Raw genomic sequence first — 22057 nt, forward strand, 5'->3', positions numbered from 1 at the left:
GGCAGTTCGGGGAAAAGAGATCTGAGAAATTGCAAAGCTACAAGCAAGGTGCGGGACGCACAAAGAGCCAGGGCGGAATCGAGAAGGGTTCGGGACGCAACAAGAGGTGTGGAAGGGGAAGATACAGTGCGGTTCATCGAGAAGGGGAGGTCGCGTGCGGATCAGGCCAACATGGCTTTCTCGGCGTTGCGCAAGTTGTGCTTCACCGACTGCAACGTGGTGATCATGAATCCGACGTAAGCATCGACGCCGAGCGCTTCGAGGTCGATGTTGGTGGCTTCCTTGACTTGCTTCACCGTCCCCGCCGCCTCGATCGAGAACTTCTGCGCCGCCTTGTTGAGGCCCTCGGAGGTGGTCTGGGCCGCCTCGACCGCCTGGACTCGAAACTGAGCAAGGGCGGGGACGACCACCTTGTCGTGGTACTCTGCTGTGCGTTTGGCCGCTCTGTTCAGCTCATCCGAGGTGGTTCTTGCGGCTTCCGCAGCCTGCGAATGGAGCTGCGCAAGGGCGGGAATGAGCACGTCTTCGTGGTAGCGTGCTGTGCGCTGGGCAGTCTGTGCTGTGTGTTCGCGGAAGTACGCGTAAGCAGGACGGATTCGTTCTTCCTTGTACTGGGATGCGAACTTGATGGACCGCTGAGCGGTGCTGATAGCCTGTTTGCGCAATGTAGCAAAGGTGGACACGAGCTGCTCGTGATGGTATTGGTGGGCAAAACGTGCTGCTTCGTAAGCTTGCTCCTTGGCCGCCAAGATGACGGGCCGCACAGCGAGTCGGTAGTAGTTGTCGAGCTCGGCTAGCCAGAAGTCCCATGATGTCGTGGTAGCGTTGTCGAGGTAAGATGATCTGGACTTTGGCGGGAACACCGGTAGATCGGACGGCATCTTGAAGGGCAATTGACCTGCGAGAGCAGAGTACCTTCTGCGCTTGCCGCTGATCTTGGGGCGAAGCGAGGGACGTACGAAGCTGTTGGCCTTGCTCGGTTGAGCTGGAACGTCGTGGACGACGCTGAGACTCTTTGACTTGGTGAAAGTCTCTTGAAGCGCAACAGGGCGGCGTCGTTGCCGATAACCTGCTCGGTCCTTTGTACGAGCGTCGGCTGTCCCGCGAACGAGCTCCTTCACGAGTTCGGGGTTAGCGATGGTCAGACTCGAAGGAGATGGACTCGGAGCCAGAGCGAGAGATACTGGGACGGAAACAGATGCCCTGTTGACTAGATTGTCGGTGGAGGCAATGTGCGACATGTGCGAAGGAGAAGCAAACTTTGGTTTGAAGTCGAATGCGTGACCGATCAGCTGGGAAGGCGCTCGCTGCGAAAGACCGAGAAGAGAGCTTGACTTGAAGCCAAGAAGGACAGCGGCGAGTACAGCAACTATCCAAGCCGCCTTGGGAGCGATAGTTGCGATCCTGCGACGGGGCTGCAATGGACCCGCATGCTTCTCGGCAATAGGAAGGAGGACCTCCATCTTCTCGAGGTCGTCGTAGTTGATCGCTGCGCCTGCAACTTGCTGCAAATCCTCTTCTGCCGACTCATCATGCTCGTCGACTTGTTGATTGAGCTCGGAAGCGACAGGTTGATCGGACTGCTGCGAAGGACTCAGAAGGGTGTAGAGCGAGCTGGACTCGAGGTCGAGCTCCGGACCCTCGAAACTGGAGACGGGATCGGGGAAGTGGAATCGAGAAGCATGCAGTTGCGGGCTAGGTGGTTGCGTTTCGGCTTCTGAGGTGGTGCTTGCAGCATCTGATCCGATGGAGGAGAGTGCGACCGACCGGACATCGTCATGTTCGACGTCGATCAGTTCAAAGTCCGAGGAGGCATCTGTCTCTGCCAGAGACAGGGTGTCGAAAGGGTCGCTGTCGATGCTGGACACCATTGTGGCGATGAGGAACAGGTGTGAGGAATGCGAGAAGGAGAGAAGCGGTCCGAGCTGTCCTGATTGTCCTCGTATCGCTGCTTTGAGGGAAGAGGGGCGGCGGGAGTGAAGAGGGGCATGGCAAGGTGGACCCTGAATGCCGCTCGCTATCAGCTGTCTTGCGCAGCAGCAGTCAGTCACACAGCGCTCAGCAGCTCGTTCCCGCAACTCAGCCACAAAATGTGACTTTTGTGAAATGGCGGTTTGGGCGTAGTCGACTTTCTTTGGCACTCTGTCAGTGTCACCCACCTTTTTGATGATCCATGCGCCTGCAGCTTGACATTTTGGCATCAGAACCCTGCATGAACGCTTGCTTGCCTTGGAGGGGCGCGCAAGAAAAGTGAGCCATGTTAGACCCAAATTTAAGACAACCTCGAACCACTTTCTGCCCTTTGAGATCTCGGAAGAAGGAAACAACGCAAAGGCCGCTCGCTGTTCAACAAGATTTCATTCATCTATACCTGTCAGCCTGCTTCTGCTACCCTCATCCGTCAAAGCCTTGAGGAGGCTCGCAGCTCGACGAACCCTTCCCGAGGTAACAACACTCCAGCAACGGGGCGACTCGCTTGAATCAAGGTCGCACCCGGTCGACATCAAGATAGCACACACGAAACGCGCCTGCCATTGGCAATGAGCTCGTAAAGGCGTACACAGCGAGCCCAGTTCAGCCGCGGACACGCTCTACCCACCACGCTCCCCTCGCTTTCCCTTCTTCAGCATGTCGTCCTCATCTGGCGATGACCAGGACGCGTTCGTGCTTGACTGCATCACAAACTGGACGGCCGAAGGCGCATCGCAACTGTAAGTCTTCTCTTCGAACGGACTTCAAGATTCCACCCAGGAGCTCGTACCGCTACGAAGCATTCTCGGCTTTCACCCACCCAGACCAACCCCACTGACCAACGGAACGCGCACGTATCGGCACCCCTCGTCGCTTCGTGATATCCAATCCTCTCTCCAGTCAAGCCTCTCTCCAGGAGGCCATCGCACATGCACAGCACCATCAAGATGACTCGCGCCTGTCTTCGCTCTTGATCGCATCTCTTCGCTCGCTCTGCTTAGCATCACGCACATCGGAGGACTCCATATGTGGTCTCCTTGAAAGAGTCAACGGAGACAGCCAAGAGGAGGGAGTACCATCGACCTTTACAGAGACCCTCCTCGATTCAATATGGAGCGTCGACCTCGAGATCGAGTCCCGCACCGACTGGCTATCTTCCCACGCGCCACCAGCCGAAGGCGCAATTTCGGTCGGCTTAGAAGCCGAAGAGCCAATACCCGCGGCAGTTGCGCGTCAGCGCCTAGCAGGCCTTGTCCATCTCCTCATATCCACAAACGTCCTCGACCAGGACCAAGTGGCCGAAAGACTGGAGCAAAGTCTTCTCGCCTTGATCGGTCTCATCCCAAATGAAGGCTACTTTCAGAAGCGCTCCATACAGATCCGTACCGCGCGACTCTTCAAGCAGCAAAAGTTCAATTTGCTTCGCGAGGAGAACCAAGGCTACACCGCGCTCATCACCGAGATCGTCACCAACCTCGGGCCTGCTGTCGCTGCTGTCCGATGTCAAGGGCCAAGTCGGGATGCTGCTACTGCATCAGCATCCATATTCGGCGATGATTCCGTCACTGTTGTCGAACAAGAGTCGCCGCTCGTCCGCAATCGCCGAGCTGCCCGCGTCATGACCAATGTTCAGGCGCTCATCGGCTACTTTGACCTCGATGCCAACCGCGTTCTTGACATTATCCTCGACCTCTTTGCCACCGAAGTCGTGCGTCATTACCCCTTCTTCCTTGCTTTGCTCGCAGTCTCCCCTTGGACAAACGCGGATGCGTCTTCTCCATCATCAGCATCCGCCTCCAACGGCGCCAACACGAATGTCTTTGGCAGCGTCAATCTCGATCTTTCTTCCGACCCAGGTGACGGCATTTGCGCTCAGCTGCTGGGTTTCAAGTTTGCCCACTACTGCCATCCTGACATCAAGGACGCAACGCCAGACGAGCTCTACTTCCTGGCCGCGCTTCTCATCAAAGAAGGTCTCGTCCGCTTCGCCGATCTCTATCCTCACCTGTCTCCGGACCAAGAAGGCATGAACAAGCTCCAGGTCAAGCACCGTCAAGCTATGTCTGCTAAGGTCTCGAGTGCTCGAGCTAACGCGCTATCCATGGCGGCGCCCCTGACGGATGACTCGGACCCATCTTCAACGCGAAAGGACTCGGCCAAGACCGCCGCTGACGTGACCCCGAAAGAGCCACCATACCAGACCGTCGGTCTGTTGCGAGCGTTACTCGCGTTGGGCGATTTGCGGCATGCCCTGTTCATCCTTACTCGGTACCCATGGCTATGCTCGGCCTTCAACGAGATCGCCGACCCTTATATCCGTTTGTTGAACGTCGTCATTCAGCCGGCATACGACGAGATCTCCTTCTCCCGCATGAACCCAGCCTGCGCTGGCCCTTCCGTCACCGCGCCACGATCACGATGGGACGCGAAATCGCAAGCTGCCGTCCCTCCCACTGTCAAGAGTCTGGTTCTTACACGCAAAGTGCCCGAACCAATTCCTTCCCTCAACTGCCAGCAAGTCTTCTTCTACCCACATTGGAGGGACTCGCTGCCCAGCTGCCGGAGCCTCGAAGATGTTCCTCGCATCTTCCTGCCGCTCCTCAAGGTTCTTGGCGTCTCGCTGTGGAGAGATGCTGCGTTGTTGCAGAAGGTCTGTCGCCTGACCAAAGTTGGGTTTCGCCTTGCCAATGCAGCCGACGCCTCAAACGCTACACCCATGGATGACTTTGACGACTTTGGCGAGCCCGAGCAGGACCCAGAGAGCCAAATATGGTTTGATGTTCTGCGGTTCCACCTCCTGCCGGCATTCTCGCTTTCGCCGTCCAACTCGGGCATTGTGGACGAGATCTGGATGCTGGTTCGCATCATGCCCTACGAGAAGCGCTTCTCTCTCTATGGCCAGTGGAAGAACGACCTCTACCAGTGGCCCGAGCTGCGTGCAGCGCAGGCTGCAACCGAAAAGGAAGCCAAAGGCATCCTCAAGAGAATCAGCAAGGACAACATCAAGCAGTCGGGTCGCAACCTCGCCAAAGCTTCGCATTCGAATCCGACCATCTTCTTCACCGTGGCTCTCAATCAGGTGCAAGCGTACGACAATCTGATCCAGCCCTTGGTAGAATCGGCGAAGTACCTCTCTCAGTTCGAGTACGACATCTTCTCCTTCAACCTGGTAGACGCATTAAGCAATCCTGAAAAAGAGCGCACCAAGCAGGATGGCACCAACATCAGCCTGTGGCTCAAGTCTCTGGCCGCCTTTTGCGGGACACTCTTCCGACGCTACGCTATGATGGACTGCACGCCCATTTTGCAGTACCTCGTCAACCAGCTCAAAGCCAACAACTCCAAAGATCTCGTCATCATGTCCGAACTCATCACCAAGATGTCCGGAATCGAGCCGCTCGCCAACCTCGCCGACGCGCAGATCGCAGCTCTGACCGGTGGTCGCCATTTGCACATGGAGGCGATGATGGCTGCCAACGCTCTGACGGGCAGCAAGGAGCGTATCGCCTACCGCCGCTCGGGCCAGCGTCTGCTCAATGCTCTCGTGGAAAGCAAGCTTTCCGTGCCGCTCCTCATCCTCGTAGCTCAGCAGCGCCAAGCTTGCATTCACCTTGTGCCCGAGAGCGAAGCGCACCTCAAGTACCTCGGCAATTTGTACGACTCGTGTCAAGAGGTGCTTCTGCAGTATGTCGAGTTCCTCTTCAACCATCTCGAAACGCCAGATTACGCCTCGCTCGTCCCTTCGCTGCAGGATCTCTGCGTCCGCTTCGGGATCGAGCCCGCCATGGCCTTCTATATTGCTCGACCCAAGCTTGTACACAGCATGAAGCAGATCGAGGCGGCAGACGCGGCAGACAAGCTTCGTGCCGAGCTTACGGCGAGTCGTGCAAAAGCCAAAGCGGCCGAGACGGAGAAAGAAATGCCGGATGCAGTTGAGGGGGGCAACGAAGGAAAGGAAGACGGCATTGTAGATACAACAGACGCCAACAAGGACGGCGATGTCGAGATGGAGGATGCCGAGACGCCACAGCCCGGTACACAAGATACGGAAAATGGCCTTAGCAATGTGAATGAAGCAAAAGTGGAAGACAAAGCCTTACCACCAGCGACAGGACCTTGGCATCGAGGCTTGTTGGATGCCATCGCAGCTGCAAAGGACATGCTACCCGAAGCCGCTCACTCGAGCCTCGGCGTCCATTTTTACGTGACGTTCTGGCAGCTCAGCCTAGCCGACATCAATGTCCCGATCGAACGATACCAGCAGGAAGTCAAGCGACTCAACGCTCTCATCCGCGAACCGGGCGTCGAGGATCAGCGGAAGCGACTCCTTCAGGACAATGTCAACCAACTCAACGCCGAGATGAAGGACCAGATGAAGTCGCACGAGGTCACACGAAAGCGACTCATGGCGGAGAAAGATCACTGGTTCGACGACAAGGCGGATCGTGGTGCCATCGTGGCGCACCTGATTCAGTACTGCTTGTTCCCGCGTGCACTGCTCTCGCCTACGGACGCCATCCTCGCAGGCAAGTTCGTCCGCACCGCGCACAACCTGGGCACGCGCAACTTTTCGAGTCTCACCGCCTACGACAAGATCTTTGTCGATCACATTGCAGCTGTCATCTTCTCTTCCACCGAGAATGAGGCTCGTAACTACTCGCGCTTCCTCTACACCATCCTTGCCGACCTCAGCCCCTGGCACCGTTCGGTCGAGACATTCAACAAGGAGGCCATCGGTCAGAAGCTGCCCGGCTTCCAGATGCGCTGGCACGATCGCAACGGCGGCGAGGAGATTCCTGCGGCCGATCTGCTGTCGTGGGAGCAGTTCCGAATCATCTTTTGCAAATGGCAGGACTGCCTTCAGAAGGCGTTCAAGAGCTGCCTCTCGTCCAAGGAGTACATGCGCATTCGCAACACGATCATTGTGATGACCAGGATCTCTCCTTTCTACCCGCTCATCGAGTCCAACGGTATAGAGATCAGTGCCATTGTCGAGTCGCTCGCAGCCAACGAACAGCGTGGTGACCTCAAGATTCTCGCCCAGGGACTGCTGGCGACATTGAAGGCTCGCATGAAGTCTTGGGTTCCGATGCATCAGGCCCGAGCGGTGCCGAATCCTCCGGCTGCTGCTGCCAAGGCGGAGACAGATGCGAAGAAGGACACTGACAAGAACGACGGGAAGGATGCAAAAGACGCTCGCAAACCGCAAGAGCCTGCAAACGCAAAGGAAGCAGCAGACGTTAAGGCAGCGACACAGCCAAAGAGGGATGCTGGTCCAGCCGCTGCGCCTCAAACCAACGGCGTTGGCGCGAAAAAGGAATCGGAAGACCGCAAAGCCAGCACGCCTGTCCCCTCCGGACCGCGAGTCTCGTCTGCATCGGCCGGTCAAAGCGCTCGCGGAGGCCAAACGACCAAGGTGCCTCCCAGCGCCAACCTCCCAACCCGTCCAGCCCTCCAGTCGCGGCAGTCGACCGCCTCCGAGCCCAAAGACCGTCGATCCGCCGGTCCACCTGCTAACGAACCTCGCCGAGCCGACGACCGCGGCAGCGCCAAGACCGATGACTCGTCCAAGCGTCCTGCGCCAGCGGAGCGTAGTCAACCCGCACCGCCATCCGGACCCCGCAACGACACTTCGCGAGACAATGGCCTGCCCTCGCGTCCTCCTCGCGAGCCTGCCTCCTTGGACGACCGCAACCGCTCCAACGGTGGGGCAGGGGACCGTCGCCCACCGGCCAAAATTACGCGCGAGCCTATCGAAAAGACTCCTGCCCAACTGGCCCGCACGGAACCGATGAATCCACCTGCCGGACCGGCTAGCACGACGGGTGCCCAAGCTGCGCGCTCTCGTGCTGATCGCGATCGAGGTGAGCGATCGACCTCTGCTTCACTGCCAGCCAAGGACGGGCGCGAGAGGGAGCGCGAGAGGGAGCGCAATGCGGATCGGGACAAGGCTCGCGCTGCGGACCGCGATCGTGAGCGAGAGCGGGAGAGGGAGAGGGACCGGGAGCGTGATCGACGGGATCGTGATCGGTCTGCTCGAGACCGGGATCGTGACCGTGAAAGGGAGCGAGAGCGTGAGAGGGAGCGAGACCGCGATCGTGCACGCGATCGGGATCGTGGGAGCAACCAACGCGAACGTGATGACAAGAAGCGTGGTGGCAGTGCGCAAGCCAGCCGCAACGGCACACCTGTCCGCGACGCTCCTGTGGACGGGGGCAGCCGTGGAAGCGGGTCCAATACACCGCTGGGTCCGCGTCGCGACCGCGAGCGCGAGCCTGCGGCAGCCACTCCGACCTCGGCACGCTCGACACCCGGCCCTGCGGGTGCGGGAGACGAGCTCAGCATCCGCGGAGGTGCCGAACGCAAGCGCACACTTGTCGACCGTCTGGGTGGCTCCTCCGCCCCCGTCTCGGGTGGCAACTCGCCGAGACCGACCGAGGCAGACGCTGCAGCCGCCTGGGACACCCCCGCTGTCGCTGACAGCGCTAAGCGGGTCAAGCTCGATCGTGCAAAGTACGTACCTGCTGGCCCGCCGACGGGTGTTCCTGAGGGCCCGAGGGGGGACAAGCGCCAGTCGGGAAGGAGCTCCTTCGGTGGCGGGAGGAGGGATCGCGATCGTCGGGATCGGAGTGCTAGGCGGGCGGGCAACGAGTGACACTTTTCACATCTCACTGGAATTATATACACAGTTCACACATCAGCTTCTCTTGAGGAACTCGAGCCTGAAATGAATGACATTGAACGCATTCACAGCAAAGCATGTCTCTCCAGGGCGGCCTTGTATGTCTGCGTCTGGCCCTGTTCGAGCGTCAAATCCCGCTTCAGCCGCTTGTTCTCCACCATCAGCTCGTGTTGTGCGGCCTTGGTGCGCTTGAGCTCCTTGCGCAGCGCCGCCAGTTCGATCGACTCCGGCGCCTGCGTGTGGTCGTACAGCAGATCGAGCTCTTCATTGAACGCCTTGTGCATCTCGGTGTTCTCCAGCCGGCCGTCGGCTTCCAACGTCGTGAGGAGCTCGCATTGACGCTTCAGCGCGCTCAGTTGGTGTTCGAGCTTCGATTTCTCCGAACGCAGCGCGTCTTCGTGGGCTGGAGTGGTTGTTGGTGCCTGAGAGGCGAGCGCGGTAGTAGCGACGTTCAAATCGTGCACGATGCGATTGTGCATTCGGATCGAGGAGATCCACCGCGCATCAACGTCGGTGAAGAGCGACTCGAGCTTTTGCAGTCGCGCATGGATCTGCGTCACCTCGCGATTGACAGCGGTGGTGTTGAGGTCGCGGTCCGCGAGAACGGTCGAGTCAGGTCGCTTCCGAGGTGTCCGCGAGTTCTCGATCGCCGTCAGGCTTGACTGCAGGATCTCAACGTCGCATCGTAGCAGGTTGAGTTCTTCTTTGACCAGACGCAGACCGAACTCCATCGCCTCGTTGCGTCGACGAGACTCTTGGGCTTTGGTGACGGTCGATGATGTGCGTGCAGGGGCGACGGGCGGGACAGATTGAGATGGCGCTTTAGAGTGCCCTTGCTCTGTGGACGCCTCGCTCTCGGATATGGAGCTGCGTCCGGGCTCTTCCACAGATGGCCGTTTGTGCGGTAACAAGCGAATCTCTTTCGACTCCTTGTCGAGGCCGTGAGAAGGTCGCTTCTTGAGCGAGCCCTCGCCACCGTTCCCCGCGACATCACCGTCGTACGAAGACAAGGGGCGTTTGGTGCCGGACGCGCGTCTCCTAGCTACCAGCGGGGCACCGTCATCGCTCTGATCCGCCTTACCATAAACACCCATGCAGGACAAAGGTCTGGCTCGAACCGGCGTGGCGACGTCCTCGTCCTCTGCCCCATTCTCCTTTGGCGCTGCCTTGCGACGTATGTTGAGCGGCGTCGTCGAGCCGTTTGACATCCACGACGGCGACAACGGCTCGGCTCGATGATCGGATCCTGGAGCCGGACTGGGACTCATCTGACCTCTCGGACCCGTAGGTCTCCGACTGAGGGAGCTCGGCGTCCTACAGAGATCGACCGAATCGGCCCTCTGGCGCTGCTGAGAAGAGGCCTGCGAGGTGGTTCCCGACCACGTCGGCGCGGACGGTGCTGCACTCTCGGTACGAGATCGAGTATGGCTTACAAAGCCGCGTCCGCCAATCACCGTACCGGTGCCGTTTCTTCGCGAGAGTGTCGAGGCTGGTGCACCGGCAGATGTCGAGAGCAACATGTTTGCATCTGGTGTCATGGCACGAGTGCGGCGCGGAACATCGTTCTCGTCGGCACTGTCCATGTCGCAGCGACTAGAAGCTGGTCCGACCGAGGACGATCGACGACGTCCAAACCTTCTGAAGGATCCAGGTGAGTTGGTCGTACCACCACGCGAGAGTCCTTCAAGTGCTGCGCTGCGGCTGCTGATGCTAGTGCCAGCTGTAGACATGGTCTTGCCTCTGCTGCTGACGGAGGCTGCGGTGCTACTGAAGGTGCTCTTGGAGGCGTTGCTGTCGCTGCGACGGGCCGGCGAGCCGAAAACGTCAATATTGGAGATACCGGCGCTTGAAATGCTGGATGCTGCGCCGCTACCACCGAAGAGGAGTGACCGGCCAAAGTTCTCTAAGCCCGCTGCAGCTTTCGCCCGCTGACGGAAACCAGATCCGGAAGGTGTTCCAGGCGGACTCAGCGCATGTGTACGAATGACACTGCCAAAGCGCTTCTCCACCTCGTCCGACAGCTGCACGATGTGGTCTGCAAGATCTGCGGAGGACAAGGCATGCGGCTCGCCGAGCACTTCGCCACCGCCATGGGCCGACTTGGTGCGAACCGTGGCAACGAATTCTTCCTCCATCTCGTCCACTTGGCTGATATCTAGGATGGCGTGCGGATGGGACAGGTCTGTGTGGCCAAGCTCGACTCGGTCAGAGATGCCCGGCGGGTCCACTGAGACTGCCACGGGAGCGCGATGCGACTCGTCGGCGTAGCTTTGCCGCGAGTGCAGCTGAAAGTAGATGACTTTGCGCGAATCCCGGAGACTCAATGATGGCTGCGGAGCACCGATTAGGATGTCGTTGGATCGTGCTCCGCGACGAGAGGCAGGCACAATGGTGCACCTGACCTCAGAGCGACTTCGGACCGCTTTGTAGAGCGCCTTGGCTTTCCACACGCTCTCGAGGAAGCGCATCTTTTCCAGCTTAGCCGAGACGTCGGCGTCGAGAGAAGATGAGCCCATCTGAATGCGAGAGCCGTGTGTGCCGGGCGCAGATGCCGACGTGTCGACGGCAACATACTGACGCAGAGGTCGGTTGGACCACTTGTCTCCAGTAACGTGGCTGGGTTGGCGAAGCATTGCAAGCTGCAAGTCGGCTCCGCCGAGATCCTGTGCTTCGACGTCCGTGAGGCTGATGCATCCGCGAAAAGACAATTCGGACCGTTTGCTGGGCGCGAGGATCGACCCGGTCGAGCTCTTCTCCGTGACAGTCTTCATCTGAGAGATGAGACGGCCGACGTCATCCAGACCAACAAGTTTGCGTCCGCTTGTGCTTGCATGGCTGCGCTTGACGATGGCGATGCGATCATCGAAGAGGAAAAGTGTGCAGGGTATAGATTTGATGCCGGAGAAAGACGCGGCAATGCTGGATGATCCTGCAGAAGTGTCTAGTGGGTAGTCGTCGACGTCGATGCAGTCGATGAACCTGCGATGCGCACTGATGAGCTCGGCTGGGAAAGCCTCGATGTTGCGGCTGAAGCTCCAGAGGATGGCGGCCCTGCGCGTCTTCTCGTCGGCCTCACAACTGGCGATCCGACTGACAAGCGAGATAGCCTGCTCGAGCCGCTTGCGCAACGGGTCGCCTTGCTCTACGTGTTTGAGAATAGCATCGATCAGAAGCTTGTACCGAGGGATGCGCTGAACAGGCTCCATCATGAGATCGCGAAGTCCAGTATTGCCGATGTCGGTGACGGAGTACTTTGTTCTGTCGGTAAATTCGCAGAAGGCGCGATGTTTTGCCAGGGTGCGCTCGATGTGCTTCGCCTTTTCGAAGTTGGCAAAGTAGTCGGTGTAGCAGGAGAAGCAGGACATGTGATTGTAGATGACTTCGCCGAGACCAGCACGGAGAGCATCGTGACCTTGCAGCACGAGACGCTCGAGATCGTTGAGGAAAGCGCGATTAGCGCCTGCAATCTCGCCGATGTTGCCGAACAGTCTTTGAGCTTCGTAGAGGGGTATAATGGCGGCAGTTCGGTCTTTGGCAAGGTCGCGAAGAGGTACAGCGTACTTTTGGTGTAGCACGTCGATGCGCTTGACGTAGCTGCGTTCTGTGTCGATGAGCTCCTGGACGCGGCCAAAGAGTTTGCTCGGATCGACCTTGGAGGATTTGGTGGGAGACGAAGGGCCAGGCGAAGCAACTGAGGATGAAGACACGGCGGTGATGCTGGAGCCGCTCGAGGACTTTGGCATTGGTGAATCGTCATCGCGAGCGGCTGACGCGGCAGCGGGATCAGCATCGTAGTCGTGAACGACATCGCCGAGCCATGCCTCAAAAGCTGTGGTACTACTGGTCTTGGAGAGAGAATAGGAGGACACAGCTGAGGTCAAGGGTGGTTCGACAATGACATCAAAGTAGAAGGCGCGCGAGAGGCTGTCGCTGACGCCCGAGCTGAGAAAGTCGGCTTCTGAAAAGGCAGCGAATGTGTTGGTGTGCGCGTCGGCGAGCGGGAGGCCATCGTAGCGTGTTGGAGTGTTGGTGGTGGATGTGCTGGCAAGATGTGAAGCGCGAACTGGAGTCGAAGGAGCGGGCGATCCGCGAGAAAGGTTTGCCACAATGCTGTGTCCTGCGCCGATGCCTGCGAACGGCGATTTGGGCAGGCTCCGAGGCGGCATGGTGAGAGACAAGGCACACGGGCGGGTACGCCTTTGGACGTCAAGGTCGACAGCTCTGTAGGCTTTCCATGTGAAGGAATGTGTGAGCGGATCCTTATGTGCCTGAGTCCATGCCGATGATGTGACCTTTGATGGACCGCTGAGACATCGGCGTTTCGTACCAGGAGATGATGGTGGACAAGATCAAGCAAGCAAGCAAGCCTTTCGAAATCTCGAGAGCAACACCAACACTTTTTTTTTTGGCCCCACAGCGCAGCCAACACACATCAAACGCGCTCAACGCGTGATTCAGTCCGCATGACCAGCACATTGTTTGTGTCTGTTAGAGCTGCTTTACGGTTGGCTTTTTGAAAAATCGACCAGGAGTTGGAAGTTGGCAGGTCAAAGGCAGCTTAGCTTACGCGGTGCAGCGAGCGACGTGGAGCTGCCCAACTGCCTTTTCTTCTCAAAATTGGCCCGAACGTTCGAGCAAGAAATCCGAGCTTAAACAGAGCACCACCTCACAAGGTTGCGCGCTCAGGCCCTAGTCGTGTGGCGCCGAGCAAAGACTGCGCACGCCGCTCAGTTCTGAACCCTGGTTGAGCCCAACACACCTTTCTTCGCTCGTGCCACCAACCATACCAGATTGCCCTTCTTCTCTTCTGTCACACATTCTTCCATTCGCACACATCTTGCACACATCAACATGACTGACCCAAACCAGAGCATCGTCGACCCTGTCGCTAACAACGTCCAGCCCGTCACCAAGAACGAGGACGACGACAAGAAGGTCTTTGCCGGCAACCTTGCTTTTGCTACCACCGAGGATCAGCTCAAGTCTCTCTTCTCCGAGGCTGGTAAAGTGTAAGTTGCATCCTCATTCTCGTGTTATCAGCGAGTCTCAATTCGTGCTGACCATACTGCCTCCATTATGTTGCCCTTCCACCAGCACACACGCTCAGATCATCACTCGCGGCACTCGTTCTCTCGGCTACGGCTTTGTCACCTTCTCCTCCGAGACTGAAGCACAGACTGCCATTCAGCTGCTCAACAAGCGCGATGTCGACGGTCGCGAGATCAGCGTAGAGTCCGCCAAGCCCCAGACTGCCGCCGACGCCGAGAAGCCAAAAGCACGTAGGACCCGTTCCAAGAAGGGCACCGAGTCGTCGTCGTCGTCGCGCGCGCCGCGTCGTGCTCGTGCTGATGAGGGTGAGGAGGGAGCCGCCGAGGAGGATGCAGCGAAGGCTGTCAACGGTGACGAAGCAAAGGAGGCTAATGGCACCAAGCCTTCCAAGTCCGCCAAGCGCAGGCAGAAGAAGAAGGCTGCTGCTGCCGCCGCTGGTGCCGATGGCGAGGCCGCTGCCACCTCTGGTGACGCAGCAGCCGAGTCGAGCGAAGCCAAGGCCCGCGCCCCCCGTGCCAAGCGCGAGCCCAAGGGCAAGCCCACCGGCGAGCCCTCCAAGACGCTCGTCTTTGTCGCCAACCTCGCCTTTGCCACCACCGACGACTCGCTCAAGGCCGCCTTCTCGGATTACAAGGTCAAGTCGGCCCACGTCGTCAAGCGCCGCAGCGGCAACCGCTCCAAGGGTTTCGGATTCGTCGACTTTGAGGATGCTTCGGAGCAGCAGCGCGCCATCGCCGCGGCGCAAGGCAAGCAGATCGATGGACGAGATGTCACTCTGCAGGTGGCTGTTCAGACTGACAAGGAGGACCAGGTCGAGGCTGCTGAGGCCACTCCTGCCGCTGCCGCCTAAGCAGCACTTCCACTTGCTTCACCTGGTCAGCTAGAACAGCCTGAGTATGCTCTCAGTGCGCATGTTGGCTCGGTGTAGCGCACCAAAATGTACAAATCAATGCAGAACTTAAGAGCATCAAACACGTTGAAGGTGAATAGATTGATGGTAGAGCCTTCAGTAGCTGGGCCGATTCTGAGTGGTGTCCAGCTCGTGGTGCGGTGTCATCTCGATGATCTCCTCGCCTGCCTTGTCCGTGTTCGACTCTGGCGAGCTGCTGCGTGACTGCCCGTGAGAACTCTTTCCAAACCCAAGTGACCTCCACGGCGACCTTGCCTTCGCCGGTCGCGGGCGATCCAATCTCGCTCTGCATGCGTCCACCACCTGCTGAGCCAGCAGTTCCGCCAGCAGCACCGCCGCACAGATCGCCAACGCCCCGTCCAGCGCCGCATCGCTCGGCGCGCCGTCAAACTCCGTAAACACCACCTGCAACAGCACCAGCACTATGGCAAATGCAAACCTCACCACCATCGCCAACCTGAACGACCGCAACCTCCGGTTCGCCCCGCTCTGCATGGTCTTGATCACAATGTCCGTGGTGAGGTACACGGCGCTGGCGACGTAGATGTACTTGAACTGGAAGAGCGACTTGACAATGTACTGGTTGATCGAGTCCGGGTTGATGACGTTGTCGGCGAACTCGAAGTAGGACTTGAACGGCAGCACGAGGGAGGTGGCGAATTGGGACGAGAGCGCGTTGTTGGCGTTGGTCACGTTCGCCTCTGCCATAAGGGCCTTCGCCCGGTCTAGGCCGCCGGAGAGTCCAACGACCGACGCTACGAGCGCCCGCGCCTGCTCGACAGTCGGAATGCTCGCTCCGTCGTTACTTTGGATCACCGCCATGATGCTCGCAACCCCCGCCAGCGCCGTGTTGTTCGACAGAAGGTCCGAACCATCGCTGTCGTCCGCCTGACTCGCCAGCGCGGACGTGATGTTCTGTGATTCGGTGCTGTTCGACAGGTAGAGCGCCGGGTAGTCGATGAAGCGGCCGAAGGCATTGAGCGTGTTCATAAAGGCGAGGATCTTCTTGAGCCCGATGACGAGCAGCGCCGATGCCATGTGCAGCACAACGTGAATATACGCCCACAGCACGATCAACACCGATCGCATGTCGATCTGGCTCGTAGCTCGATGAAAGTAGCCGCCGAATTGGAGGACGACGATGAGAACGCAGCTCACCGCTTGGAGGACCGTATCGCCGCTCCAGCCGCCGCTCTCGATCGATGGACCGCCCAGCGTATCATTGCGCAGCTTGGCACCGGGACTGATGCGATTGAGCGTCTCGGAGATACCCGTGAAGCCTTCGCCGAGGATGATCAGGCCAAAGAGAACAAGTCGTTCGGCCAACACGCTTTCGCCGAGGGGCGAGAGGGCGCCGCCCATCTCATTGAAGATCTGAGCTGCAGCTTCGATGCCGACGCCGAGGATCCACATGACCAGCACGGGTGCTCGGATCCCTCGGTGCCGCAGGAATCGACTGCAGATCCAAAGTAAACCGGACGCGACGAGCGCAGCGATCGAGATTAGGTGCGTCCGAATGATGCCGCTGATGTTGCCCGTCGGTCTCCCGTGCTGTCCACTGTGTTGAGATGGGATCTCGTCGAGCTCTTCCGATGGGCTTACCTGACTTTTGCCGTGAGCTACAGTGCCTACCCTTCGGACTTTGCGCCAGCGTACGAGATCGTAGACAAGCACCACCGCATAGTCGACAGCCAGGGCGATGCGAGAGGCGCCATAGATCAAGGTAAAGTTGGTGAAGCTGGCTCTCGAGAACTCGGAGGGTGTGGTGGAAAAACCGACCCACAGTCCCAGCACAGCAGCTCGAATGATACGCTGGCTCGACTTGAAGAGGAACGGATGCGAGTGCGAAGGACGCCGGTAGCGAACGTCAAAGTAGGCCTGGCTCCACCATGCCCACCAGAGCGCGGCAAAGTAGCCAGTGAAGGCGGCGACATCGCCGAATTTCTCGAGCGAGACGGCATTGCTGTAGGTGTTGAGGCAGGCGGCGAAGAGGAGGTCGAAGAGGAGATCGCTGTAGCTCGGAGCGTGTGATTCCTGGTGTGAGCCGAGGATGGCCATCTCGGTGCTTTGGGAGTCGTGTCCGGTTTGGCTGTCATATGGATGGTTCGGCCTTTGTCCGTGGGAACGGGAGACGTGGTCGGTGCGACGAGACAGAAGGGAAGCGTGGTCGCTTTCCTGCTCATCGTTCGGTTGATGAGAGCGCTGAGAAGAGCGAGGATGTGTTGTAGTGTTCTTCGGCGCAGTTCCACGTGGCTGCGATGCTTTCCACCCTTCAGTTCCATCGCCGGTATCAATCAACTTTGAATCGGTTTGTCCCTGCCCGGCGCCAGCAGGTTGTAGCTCTTCTCGATACGCTGTTGAAGCTGAAGTCGACATCCAGGGATGTTCGGTCTCCATGGTCGTCGTGCGAGACGGGCAGTGATCTTTGGGGGAAGAAGCTGCAGCCGCGTTGGTTGTCGCCATGGCTGAGCTTGTTGGCCGCATTGCACTCGGATCTGAAGCCTGACCGCTCATGCTTTCCGTCGCAGCCGCATGCCCTGTGTTTGGAGAAAGTGTAGCGGAGCTATGGACGACAGACTGAGGAGATGGCGAGGCTGCGCGGTACAAGCTGCGAGTGGTTGAGTCAGTAGAGACGATGCTATCACGTTATGAAACCCAAGGTTCATGCACCCTTTCAGACCGTCGAAAAGCTTAATTTGCCGAGCAATCAGCCGCTTTTGACAGGGGCTAGGGTCAGTCCCCAGCCAGCCCGGCGGCCGAGTTCAGAAGGGTCCACCTATCTCTTGAGCCGCTCTAGCTCATCCTTTGGATAGAGCCCTTCCATGGCATCAAGGCATCCGAGCTCGATCCTGCACAATGAATCCGAGCACGTCGATCTGCTTCAGCCGGCCAAAAAAAAAGAGCAAAAGAAATCGGAAGGGATTTCCAATTCATTTGCCTCCTACCAGGATTGAACTAGTGACCTCACCATATCGAATGTTAGTACGAGTGGCGCGCTCTCCCACTGAGCTAAAGAGGCGGAGATGATTCATATCAAGCACAGCGCATGATGCGTATATATACGCACTTGACATCAGTAGTATTCTACATCAAAACAGCATAAACGTCTTGCACAGCTCAGGCTTTGATACAGCTCATGAGCCTTTTGTGTAGAGCAGGAACAGCGACGACCTGGCATTCATGTATCACGCGAGAGCATAGCATACTTCAAGCTCAGTACCATCTGTGACGGCAAGCTGGCTCGACGTCTACCACAGTGAGAGAGCAGAAAGCAGGAAGAATTGGAAGCTTGATCGCCAAAATCTGCACAGCGCACGGACGCGTCTCTATGTTGCTTGCCCTTGATGTGAGGAAGACACCAGAGCTTTGTCCAGAGTGACACGCAGCCCCAAGGCTCGTTCTTATGTCTTTGGTTCATTCTTGGACCACCTCGTGCCTAGCCGGACCTTCCACACCGACGTTCTATCGCGCCGACGCAAGGAAGAGATGGCGCCCTCATCTTCTTGGCGTGGTAGCTCGGCCAGGAAGGCGGGCGATTTCGACGATCAGGCTTGGGGCATTGAATCCGACGACGATGACTTTGTCACCCAGATCGCACCACGTACCAACGTACCACGCAGCCTGAAGTCGTCCTCTCGCTCTTCGTCATACTCCTTGACCGGCCAATCGCAGCAGCAGCCTCAGCAATCCAGCTCACGATCCGATCAACTTCGCAGGCAGCCTTCGACTTCCTCGCAGAGGAGCGACTCTTCCACATCAGCAGCCGCCGTTGCAGCAACAACCTCGATAGCGCGCCAAGGCTCACGCAACCGACGCACAAGCTGGACCGTCGTCGATCAACAACGCGCCTCGCCTGATCATCTTGCCTCCGACCTCGCAGAGGCAGTCGCTTCAGGGCTCGCCCTTGATCGAGGCAAAGACCTCCATTCTGGAGCAAGCGGAAGCGGCTTCCAACTCGTTGACGATGATTCAAAAGCTGCAAGCTCAAGCGAGGCAGAAGAAGTGGACCTCGACACGGGCAAGACGGTTCGCCGGCGGCGTTCATCGGCACGTAAACCCAATCCAGGCTCGACCGAGGCAGATCTACTCCGGCAATCGTTGCGCAGCGATCTAGATCGCTTGGTTCGCGATCCAGCGCATGCTCTGACTCGCATTGCCGCGGAGTGGGCCGCTCCTCCTTCTCGCAACTCCGGTCCAGCCACAGAGGCAGCTCCCGACTCTGCACCGCCTTTGACGACTACGAGCGGCAGAGGCGTAGCGCCTACGCCGACCGCTCAAGAGTTCACATTCGACCCCATCGCTGCAGCAGGAGACGGTCTCATCATGACCGGGCCCAGTTTTGTCGACACGGCAGCAGCCAGCCGCAGCATCTCGAATTCCTCATCCTACGCCTCGATTTCAGCAAAAGACGCTGCCGTGGCACTCCAAGACGACACAGACGGAGCGAGCAACGGAGCGGCTGGCAAAGGCGGCGCCACACGAAGACGCAGCGTACGCTCATCCAGACGCCGACAGCAACTCCTTAGCTGTCTGTCCAAGCAGAGCGTCGACATTGCTCAGCTTCGCACTCTGGCGTGGGCGGGGGTGCCAGATGAGCTGCGACCCATCGTCTGGCAACTTCTCTTGGGCTACTTGCCGGCGGTAGCGTCCGTGCGTGCTTCGACACTCTCTCGCAAGCGCGCCGAATACGCAGCAGGCGTGGAGCTTGCCTTTGCAAAGGGCATCGCAGCGCTCGATCAAGGCATCTGGCACCAGATCCACATTGACGTCCCACGAACTAATCCAGGCATCCGTCTCTGGCAGCGCGAAGCAACGCAGCGTGCTCTCGAGAGGATCTTGTACGTCTGGGCCATCCGACATCCCGCCAGTGGCTATGTCCAAGGCATCAACGATCTCGCCACTCCGTTCTTCCAGGTCTTCCTGAGCGCCTACATCGAGTCGGATCCCGAATTGTTTGACGTGGCTCTGCTACCACCAAACGTGCTCGAGGCTATCGAAGCGGACACCTTCTGGTGTCTCTCCAAGCTGCTCGATGGCATCCAGGACAACTACATCTTTGCACAGCCTGGGATCCAGCGGCAGGTGCGCCGTCTAGGAGAGCTGGTCGCTCGTATCGATGCGCCTCTGCACTCACATCTGCAAGAAGAGGGCGTCGAGTACATGCAGTTCGCCTTTCGCTGGATGAACTGCTTGCTGATGCGCGAGATGAGCGTACGCAACATCACACGCATGTGGGACACCTATCTGGCGGAAGGACCCGACGCATTCTACGACTTTCACCTGTACGTCTGCTCGGTCTTCCTGCACAAGTGGACCGATAAGCTCAAGACGATGGACTTTCAGGGCATCATCATGTTCCTGCAGTCGCTGCCCACACAGAGCTGGTCCGACAAGGACGCAGAGATGCTGCTTAGCGAAGCATTCATGTACAAGACGCTCTTTGGCAACACGGCGCACCTGAACAAGTAGCAGTCCTCGCACAAACACATTCAAATCAATGCCAATCGCATGATGCACATGAAGCGCTTTGATCGCCTTGAGCCTGGCGCTGACAAGAGAACAAAGCTTTACTCCTCTTGGAGCTTGTCCGCCGGCTCGTCCCGGGAGATGTTACCTTGCAAATGTGCCAACACACGATGCAGCCGGCTGTCTAATCGAAAGCCTGTCCAGCCGAGATGGCTCGGCGACGGTCGGCTCTCGGAGCTGAACTTGTCCACTACTTTCTGCCACATGGCCAGGCTCCATTCGGCATGATCGTTGCTCACCCTTCGGATTGCCGTCAGAATCCAGAAAAGCTCCTTGGGCACAGGTCCGCGTCGGATGGCATCCAGCTGCCTCTTCTCGGTCGACGTGAGCCAGCCGAAAGGCGTGGACACTCGACGATCCAAGAGCTCGCGTCTGGCGTCCAGCACTTGTGCTGTTTGTGACCCAGGAATCGCTCGCTGCATCTCTGGTTCCAGACCGAGGAAAGCGTCGAAAATGGGTTGGAAAGTGTCGATCGTCCACAGCTCGAGCTGCTGAGCGTGCTTTTCCTCCTGCAACGGCTGAGGCGCCTCTTCGACTTCACCCTCGTCCAGAAAGGCTGCGTCTGGCTTGGATACTGGGCCCCATGAGGTGCTTTCCGGCGAATTCGGATCGAAATCGATCGCCGCACTCGGCCTGCCGTAGCGTGCGAAGCCGCGGAAGAAGCTGATGAACATGGGCACCGTGGCTTGCATGCTCTTCTCTTGCTTGTCCTGGCTGCTGTTCCTTCTCTGACGAGTCCGGTCCGTCTTTGAGCCCGCCGTAGACTGTCTCCTTGGCGTCGAGACCAGATCCTTAAAGACGCCCAAAGCGTCCGCGAACCGCCCTTCGCGAGTCAGGCTGTTGATCATCAAAGCATGAGTGATCTCGTCCGGGGTGATGTGAGCTGGCAGACCGGACAACCCGAGCACTGCTTCAACTGCGCCATTCTCGTGCATGTCCAGACTCGTTTGCGAACGAGACGAGCGTGCCGCCTCGTTTCGATCTGGCCAGGCGAGCGGTCCCAGCTGATCCTGTGAGTCGGCGCTGTGTTCGGGACGGTCCCTTTGCATCCTTCCATAAGCGATGGACGCGTCCTGGGACGCCAACTCGACGCGCACTAGGTTCTGTCGCAGCTGTCGATAGACTTCCAAGGCGCTGTCTGCCGCATCTGCAGGAACATCGTGGCCGTTGCGTTGGCGGGACTTTGAAGTTGGCCCACGAGCGAGCCAGTGCGAAAGCACGTTATTGATACTGTCGATGCTGAGCGCTCCAGTGTCGTTTGCAGATCGTATAACGCGATGCACCTCGCTCCACCGGTCGAGCAGGCAGTACATGGTGATCATGATGTTGAACGTGACTGCGTCCGGCTCGATCCGACTTTTGCGCTGCATTCGGTCCAGAACAGTGTGGAAGAGTCGATCCGCGCGCTCGAAAGCATCAAGATGCAACGGTGCTGCATCGACGTCGAGGTGGAACCGTCGCAGTTTGCTGGTCAGCGAAGCTTCGAGCTGAGCCGCCTGGGAATCGAGTTGCTGCTCGGCGAATTTGGTCACGACGTCGTCGTCGGCCTCGTCCTCGTCGAACTTCTGCTCGTACTTAGAGGAACCGGCAGCGGTCACTTTGCTTCGATGCACTGTGCCAGTGATAATGTGAAGGATCGTGTTGTAGGTGGCGAGATCAGGAAAGTCGCATTCGGGTTGCTTGCCTGGCCGTTTCCTCAACGCGCTCTGCACAACTGGAGAAAGTATCGCCGTGCGCAACTCATGCAGCGCGTTGGTGGGCACCGTGGGAGTGGATGACTGCGCGAAGCTCCCCCTGTGATCCGCTGCTTTTCGGCGAGACTGTTCGTTGGCCTCGTAGGTCAAAAGTTGATCCAAGACCTGATCGAGTTCTTCGAGACCGGCGGTGCGGAGACTGGTGCCGATCTGGCCGATGATCAT

General features: G+C 58.4%; 7 protein-coding genes and 1 non-coding gene across 8 annotated transcripts; 3 read left to right on the forward strand and 5 right to left on the reverse strand.

Moving 5' to 3' along the window:
• Positions 1 to 161: 161 nt before the first annotated feature.
• On the reverse strand, positions 162 to 1871 carry PSEUBRA_002339 (uncharacterized protein; the record flags this gene model as incomplete). Its single annotated transcript, XM_016435482.1, has 1 exon — positions 162 to 1871. One exon carries the CDS (start codon positions 1869 to 1871, stop codon positions 162 to 164), a length of 1710 nt encoding a protein of 569 aa, XP_016293237.1.
• A 757-nt stretch (positions 1872 to 2628) lies between these two features.
• Positions 2629 to 8626, forward strand: PSEUBRA_002340 (THO complex, subunitTHOC2, N-terminal; the record flags this gene model as incomplete). Its single annotated transcript, XM_059464797.1, has 2 exons — positions 2629 to 2711; positions 2872 to 8626. 2 exons carry the CDS (start codon positions 2629 to 2631, stop codon positions 8624 to 8626), a joined length of 5838 nt encoding a protein of 1945 aa, XP_059320764.1.
• Positions 8627 to 8718: 92 nt separating this feature from the next.
• On the reverse strand, positions 8719 to 12819 carry PSEUBRA_002341 (Dbl homology (DH) domain protein; the record flags this gene model as incomplete). The annotated part of the gene is made up of 1 exon (XM_059464798.1): positions 8719 to 12819. One exon carries the CDS (start codon positions 12817 to 12819, stop codon positions 8719 to 8721), a length of 4101 nt encoding a protein of 1366 aa, XP_059320765.1.
• A 685-nt stretch (positions 12820 to 13504) lies between these two features.
• On the forward strand, positions 13505 to 14552 carry PSEUBRA_002342 (RNA recognition motif domain protein; the record flags this gene model as incomplete). The annotated part of the gene is made up of 2 exons (XM_016435464.1): positions 13505 to 13662; positions 13748 to 14552. 2 exons carry the CDS (start codon positions 13505 to 13507, stop codon positions 14550 to 14552), a joined length of 963 nt encoding a protein of 320 aa, XP_016293240.1.
• A 156-nt stretch (positions 14553 to 14708) lies between these two features.
• PSEUBRA_002343 (Low temperature requirement A) lies at positions 14709 to 16670 on the reverse strand (the record flags this gene model as incomplete). The annotated part of the gene is made up of 1 exon (XM_016435496.1): positions 14709 to 16670. One exon carries the CDS (start codon positions 16668 to 16670, stop codon positions 14709 to 14711), a length of 1962 nt encoding a protein of 653 aa, XP_016293241.1.
• An 877-nt stretch (positions 16671 to 17547) lies between these two features.
• Positions 17548 to 17631, reverse strand: PSEUBRA_006460. Its single transcript is given in 2 exon segments — positions 17548 to 17583; positions 17596 to 17631. It is a non-coding gene; the product is annotated as a tRNA-Thr (tRNA).
• Positions 17632 to 18098: 467 nt separating this feature from the next.
• PSEUBRA_002344 (Rab-GTPase-TBC domain protein) lies at positions 18099 to 20081 on the forward strand (the record flags this gene model as incomplete). Its single annotated transcript, XM_016435473.2, has 1 exon — positions 18099 to 20081. One exon carries the CDS (start codon positions 18099 to 18101, stop codon positions 20079 to 20081), a length of 1983 nt encoding a protein of 660 aa, XP_016293242.2.
• A 98-nt stretch (positions 20082 to 20179) lies between these two features.
• PSEUBRA_002345 (Pentatricopeptide repeat) lies at positions 20180 to 22057 on the reverse strand (the record flags this gene model as incomplete). Its single annotated transcript, XM_016435499.2, has 1 exon — positions 20180 to 22057. One exon carries the CDS (start codon positions 22055 to 22057, stop codon positions 20180 to 20182), a length of 1878 nt encoding a protein of 625 aa, XP_016293243.2.

This window comes from Kalmanozyma brasiliensis, assembly GCF_000497045.1.
Source record: "Kalmanozyma brasiliensis GHG001 unplaced genomic scaffold PSEUBRA_SCAF18, whole genome shotgun sequence".
In the NCBI taxonomy this organism is placed as follows: Eukaryota; Fungi; Basidiomycota; class Ustilaginomycetes; order Ustilaginales; genus Kalmanozyma; species Kalmanozyma brasiliensis.